Source organism: Arachis stenosperma, chromosome 10, assembly GCF_014773155.1.
Source record: "Arachis stenosperma cultivar V10309 chromosome 10, arast.V10309.gnm1.PFL2, whole genome shotgun sequence".
Classification (NCBI taxonomy): Eukaryota; Viridiplantae; Streptophyta; class Magnoliopsida; order Fabales; family Fabaceae; genus Arachis; species Arachis stenosperma.
The window spans coordinates 56085469-56092480 of NC_080386.1; the positions used below are offsets into that span (position 1 = coordinate 56085469).

The window sequence follows — 7012 nt, forward strand, 5'->3', positions numbered from 1 at the left end:
CCCACTATCTTTTAAATTTTTTTTATTATTATTTGAATGATTTTCTAACAATTACCTCGAAAGGACAACGAGGTCCTTGAAAAAAAATATTCAATCCGGTTCCTGATCTTTATTTTTTGAGACTGATTAGTCCTTGTGAAAAAAATCAACATTAACTTTTTTTTGGCACATAACCTAATCAATTCCATAAAAATAAAGCTCAAACACCGCCAGACTGGCTTGAGTATTTTTTTTTTGTCAAAGACCAAAGTAATTGTTAAGGACTAAATAATACAGAGCATGACAAAAAATAAACCTAAATAATACAGAGGGGCGTGGACGAACTTTCCAAACATGGGAAGCGGCGAGGAGAACTTGGAACCACCGTGGATTACGCCTAGGCCGGAGGTAGACTGCGCACCGGCTCAACAGAATTCGATACAACATAGAATCGGAGAGAGCAGAAGCAAATCGAAGCTCGAGATGGCCATGGAGAGGGGATGGTCTTGTCGGAGATGCGCGACAGAGCTTCAGTAGGAATATGAAAGACTTTCCGGCGGAGTTTGCACCGAACTGGAACGGGATTAAGTTGTATGTAGGCAATAGACGTGGGTGGCCAGGGTTCGAGCTTGAATCGGTAGCAAAGGAGGATCGGCGGGCTACTAGAACTAATTGCGAATGATATCCGGGTCGGGTGGCTTGTAATCAAAACGATAGATTGTTTTCTGAACACTACAATGAAAAAATTGATTGGACCTTTGCTGATACTGTGAAGATCAATTAATTATGAACAAATATTGGATATTAAATAGACGGTTAAAAAATGAAGAAAAATTGAAAATTAAGTAGATGGATATCCGAAAGAAAAACAATGAAATTTTTTATAATAAAAGAGATTAATACACGATTCCAATGGTGGGATTGAATAATTGGTGATAGATTATTCATCAATTTATAATGTTAATATTAAGGAAAAGATAAGATTAGAGTATCTAAATCAAAATAAAGCCTTAAAAATCGGACCACCCAGCACCCACCCGACCCGGATATCATTCGCAATTAGTTCCAGTAGCCCGCCGTTCATCCTTTGCTGCCGATTCAAGCTCGAACCCTGGCCACCCACGTCTATTGCCTACATACAACTTAATCCCGTTCCGGTTCGGTGCAAACTCCTCCGGAAAGTCTCTCCTATTCCTACTGAAGCTCTGCCGCGCATCTCTGACAAGACCGTCCCCTCTCCATGGCCATCTCGAGCTTCGGTTTGCTTCTGCTCTCTCCGATTCTATGTTGTATCGAATTCTGTTGAGCCGGTGCGCAGTCCACCTCCAGCATAGGCGTAATCCATGGTGGTTCCAGGTTCTCCTTGCCAAAGTAGAGAAAATCGAGATTTTACGTGAAATCGAAAAAGTAAATAAAAAATGTAAAACGTAAAATCTTAATAAGATTTAAATCGTAAAATTGTCAGACTTAGTACAAATTCGATAAAATCGATAAACTCATTTAAAATCGTAATATCGAAAGATTTTAAGAGTTAAATCGAGATTCTAGCTACTATGCTCCTTGCCGCTTCCCACGTTTGGAAAGTTTGTCCATGCCCTTCTGTATTATTTACGTTTTTTTTGTCATGCTCTGTATTATTTAGTCCTTAACAATTACCTTGGTCTTTGACAAAAAAAATACTCAACCCAGTCTTTAGGGATGTCCATGGATCGGATCGTATCCGCAGATCTGCGGTAAATATCCGCATCCGATTAGCAAATTGTGGATACGATCCGATCCGCAAATTGATCGGATCGGATCGGATTGGATCCGATCTGCACCATTTGCGGATCGGATTGCAGATATCTGGTCTACATCCGCAGATCCGCACCATAATAATTAATAAATAAATATATGTTTGGTATTATATTTAATTATTTGTATGTTTTAGTTAGTAATTATTATTCATATATTATATTATTTTATTTTTATTATTTAGAAAGAGTTTGATTAAAAATATTTTAGGAATAAATAAATTTAAAAGTATGAAAGAAATATTTTTATCGAATTTTTTTACATAGAAATATGATTAAAAAAAGGTTTAATTATGCGGATATATTCGATATCTGATCCGATCTGATCCGCAAATGTGCGGATCGGATCGGATCCGGCACTATAAAGCGCGGATATCATATCCGATCCGATCTGCGGACACCCCCTACCGGTGTTTGAGCTTTACTTTTATGGAACTGATTAGGTTATGTGCCAAAAAAAGTTAATGTTGATTTTTTTTCACAAGGACTAATCAGTCCCAAAAAATAAAGATCAAGAAATGGATTGAGTATTTTTTTTTGTCAAGGACCTCATTGTCCTTTCGAGGTAATTGTTAGAAAATCACTCAAATAATAATAAAAAAGTTTAAAAGATAGTGGGCTTAGCCCAATTCAACATTTTCAGGCCTAGCCCATCTCATGGACAGGTCTCGATTTTTCTCGCATTTTCCCTTTCTTTTTCGCACACTATTTTTGTTCTCACCATTCTCTTTTTTGCTACACAATTCTTTTCTCTATTCCTGTTAAGCGACACCGTTTTCAAGGCTTCACTTCTCAGTTCTCAGCATAGGTTAGCTCAACACCGCTTATTCTTATGTGTTGCACGGCAAAATTTTTAATTTTTCATGTTCGTGTTCATTTACTATATTTGTTTCAGCATAATGATTTTTGTTCAAGCTTGATCTCTATGATTCTGGATTAAGCAGTTCATCATGTATGTTGTTAGCATTTCTTTTATTTAATTTTTTTGTTTAATTTAAATAAATAAAGAAAGAAAATTCGGATTTGATGCTTTTACAGAATGGATATCGGTGAAACAAAAGTGAAAATTGTATAGGTTCGGATTTTTTCAGTATTGCAGCTGTTAGTGGTGTGTACTGGTTTAACGGTGATTTTCAGTATTAAGGGGGCTTTAGAGTAATTACGCTGTCTTAGGGCTTATTTTTGAAAATATGGTTGGATTTTCTTTTTTTTTTTTTTGTCATAGGCTCATGGCTTAGGAAATTTATTCAGTTTACAATATCAACCATGGCAACATCATCATTTCAATCACAATGATGATAGATGATGATCCGGATTTATCAATTTGAATGTTTTAGATTTGGGTTGTAGAGAACATAAGTTCAATGCGATTTTGTTTATTTTTGCTTAATCCTCTTATGTTGATATTTAAATTTAAGAAATGTTAGGGACCAACACTTTTTATTAATATTAGCTAGCATTTGGCCACTACTTTATTTTTATATTATTAAAATTTAAGATTTAGAATTTAAGGCTTAGAATTTAGGACTTAGGATTTAGAATGGTGACCAAACAATTAGGCAAACATGATAAAATCTTGTTGGTCATATAGCATTACTTTTTAACTTTTACTTTAATGATGTTATTTATCAATTTAATTGATTGTGACACATGTTTAGCCTTTGGACAGTAGAGGTTAGAGTGTAGACTAGTCCATTATTTTCAATTTAATTGAATGTGTTTGATCATGGATGATGTTCTTTCTCTCCCAGAATTTGTATGCGGTGTTTAAAATGATAATATTTAATCTATATTTGTTGAAATAGAGGCCATCCTACTATCTGCTTTCTTGATATAGCATTTTCGGGGCTGGCCAGTCCCCACCGCTCTTCGAGTTACTATTAGGGGTGACAATGGATAGGGTAAGATAGAGTTTGGATCTAACCCTAACCCTACTCATAAGTTAAAATTTTTGTATAAACTCAACCCTACCCTATTCGCAGGTTAAGAATATCTCAACCCTAACCCTACTTGCTCTTAATCTGCGGGTATCCGATCCTATTCGCGGGTTGCCAAAAAGATGTAAAATTATTATATAACTTGATGATAATTTAAAATAGAACTGACTTTTATGAAAAGAAAAAGAGTATTAAATTATCAATTAATGATCTTTTCTCAATGGCTAAAAATCTTTTACATTTAGTGAGAGGTCTTTGGTTTAACATACACTTAAAACATATATATATATATATATATATATATATATATATATATATATATATATATATATATATATATATATATATGTTGCGGGTTGGTCGGGTAGTGTAGAGGTTCAATCTGCATTCTACCCGCTCTGCACGAGAACCCTACTCACTGAGGATCGGGTTGGCAACCCTACCCGGTCGGATTGGGTGCCCGCGAGTAAGGTGCATGTTGCCACCCCTAATTACTATTATGATATTAAATTCAAACCATAGATTAAACTACTTAATGCTGTATCCATCATTATTCTGATTCTACCTTTGTTTCATGTAGGATTTGACCTGTGTTATATATATGGTTTAATAATAAGCCATAGTTTTGCATAAATATTTTATTGTAAAACAAAACTAAGTAGTTCATAAGCTTTGGTATTAATGCTTCTCAGGCTCTCAGCTTGCTAGGCCTGGGACATTAGTTCTGACTCCTCGCACTTCATATGTTCTTGTGATATTAATCTAATGATTAAGTTGCAAAGTTGTATACTGTGGTTCCTATAAATAATTGAGTTAGTATATTTGTTACTTTCAAGATGTATAAACAACTCGTTTAATAGTAATACTAATGGTAGGGGTGTTTAAAACGGATCCGGACCAAATAAAACCGATCAACCGAACCAACAAAACTGAGAACCGAAACAATCAAAAACAAAAAAACCGAAAAAATAATGTTTTACTGTTTTTATGCGGTTCAGTTCGATTTTCGGTTCTAACACTAAAAACCTTAACCGAATCAAACCGAACCGATAACTAAAAAATCATTAAAAAAACCATTAGTTAACCGAACCCATTAAGCAGCCCATTACCCCATGGCGCACGTCCCCACCCCCCATCAGATAACCTAGCGTCCCCATTACCCCACTCCCACATCCCCCGGCAGCCAAAACTCTCAAAGAAACCCCATTACCCTAACCTCCCAGCCTCGCCGAATAGCTCCTCCCAGCCTCGCCGAATAGAGCCTCCCAGCCCCGCCAAATAGCGCCTCCCATCCCCTCTCATCCCCGCCGAACAGCGCCTCCCAGCAGCCCTTCCCAGCCACACCGAACAGCGCCTCCCAGCCCCTCCCAGCAGCCCCTCTCAGCCCCGTCGAACCAGCGTCTCCCAACCCCTACCATCCCCGCCGAACTAGCGCCTCCCAGTCAGGTATTAATTTGAATAATTTCTATTCTACGTATTATGTATTTGTTGCTGATTGTTGTTGATTTTAATTGTTGTTGATTGTTCAGGTATTAATTGTTGTTGATGGTTCATTTATTTGTTGTTGATTTTTTTAAATTGTTAATAATTTTATTTTGTTTGAATTTTTGCTTCTATTTGAATAATTTTTGTTCTATGCTTAGTGTATTTTAAAATTGCTGGTTGTTGTTGATTGTGGTATTTGTTTATGCAGTTTGTTCACAGCTTCGCCACCGTCTCTGTCTCTGGCCTGCCTCTGTTTCGGCGTTGTCACAGATTTTAATATATGTTTTTATTATTTATTGATGAAATTGCTATGGTTTGAATTCTGTTAATGTGAAATTAGGATTAGGTTTAGGGTTTGAATTCTGTAATTGATAAATTTGGATTGAGTTATATTCTTACTCTGAAATTGAGGTTAGGGTTTGTGAAATTGGGACATTTTAGGGTTTGGTCTCTGTTAAATGTAAATTTTTTTTTTCATTTTTTTGTTTATTTAAATCATTTTGAATAATAAAAAATCGAACCAAATCAAATCGATATTAATGGGTTTGGTTTGGTTCGACAAAAAAATCGAACCAAATCGAACTGCAGTCTTAATAAACGATCAGATCGGATGACTTTTTTCTAATTAATCGAACCAAACCGCACCGTGAACACCCCTACTAATGGATACTTGACCTGTCACTTTATTTTTATACTTGACCTGTCACTTTATTTTTTCGGGATGTCAGCTAGATAAAATGGAAGTTTTATATATGTATATATATTCGTTTCTGGTAATTAGTTATCTATTGTGATTATTGACTATTCTCATTATGCATTTTCCACTTACAAGACCTTGTTGTATCCAATCTAAGGAAGAAACCATTTGAGCCTATGATTTGAATAGGTTCACGATTTTATTGCCTAATGCATTTTGCATACATTGTTGGCATTTGATCAGAAATTGCTAATTTACTCATCTCAACAATGAAGCTATCCCAATATTTTGCTTGTAGATTTGGTATTTTTACCTTGTTTTGCAAGTGATAATAGTATTTTACTGAGCTCCTTTTCATGTTATTCAAATTGCAGTTTGGTTAGAGGTTATCTATATACTCGCCATCTAGTAGGGTGTTGAGAATATGGCCAAGCATCATCCTGATTTGATTATGTGCCGAAAGCAGCCAGGAATTGCCATTGGACGACTTTGTGAGAAATGCGATGGCAAGTGTGTGATTTGCGACTCTTACGTGCGTCCTTGTACACTTGTCCGGGTTTGTGACGAATGCAACTATGGCTCATTTCAGGGCCGCTGCGTCATATGTGGAGGGGTGGGAATATCTGATGCTTACTACTGCAAGGAATGCACACAGCAGGAGAAAGATAGGGATGGCTGCCCCAAAATTGTTAATTTAGGGAGTGCCAAAACCGATTTATTCTATGAACGCAAGAAGTATGGTTTTAAGAAACGATGATGGTGTAAGAGTGAGATATTTTAATCTGTCTAAAACTGTTTTGTATGTACTTCCTGAGATATCATATTAGAACCGTTGGAGTTGAGACTTTGAGCAAAGAACCATATTTTCTTATGCAATTGTTGGTGATGTAAGTGCATAACTTGTTTACTTGGATCATGCAATTAATGGAATGATTTGAACAACTTCAGGTACTATGCGGTGAATTGTGTGCAATTTTGAGGGAAAGATGATTTGGTAAATGGATTAAGAAAAATAGTATTCATGCTGTTAAGAACACTATTTATTGCTTAATTTCTTAGTAATAGTAGTATGCTTTTTAATATTGCAGTGTTATTGTGTCATCATGTGATTGATACTCGAA

The 7012-nt window shown here is 35.9% G+C and overlaps 1 protein-coding gene across 2 annotated transcripts; it reads left to right on the top strand.

The window, feature by feature from the left end:
• The first annotated feature begins 4825 nt into the window (after window positions 1-4825).
• On the top strand, window positions 4826-6842 carry LOC130956338 (PHD finger-like domain-containing protein 5A). Of its 2 annotated transcripts, XM_057883375.1 has the most exons (3): window positions 4826-5155; window positions 5403-5454; window positions 6266-6842. In XM_057883375.1, exon 3 carries the CDS (start codon window positions 6316-6318, stop codon window positions 6646-6648), a length of 333 nt encoding a protein of 110 aa, XP_057739358.1. In that variant the 5' UTR covers window positions 4826-5155; window positions 5403-5454; window positions 6266-6315; the 3' UTR covers window positions 6649-6842. The 2 variants fall into 2 exon arrangements, with proteins under 2 accessions (XP_057739358.1, XP_057739357.1); XM_057883374.1 differs by lacking the exon at window positions 5403-5454.
• Window positions 6843-7012: the final 170 nt, after the last annotated feature.

Coding starts and splice junctions, on each gene's coding strand:
- LOC130956338 (XM_057883375.1), top strand. CDS start 6,316: ATGGCCAAGCATCATCCTGATTTGATTATGTGCCGAAAGCAGCCAGGA.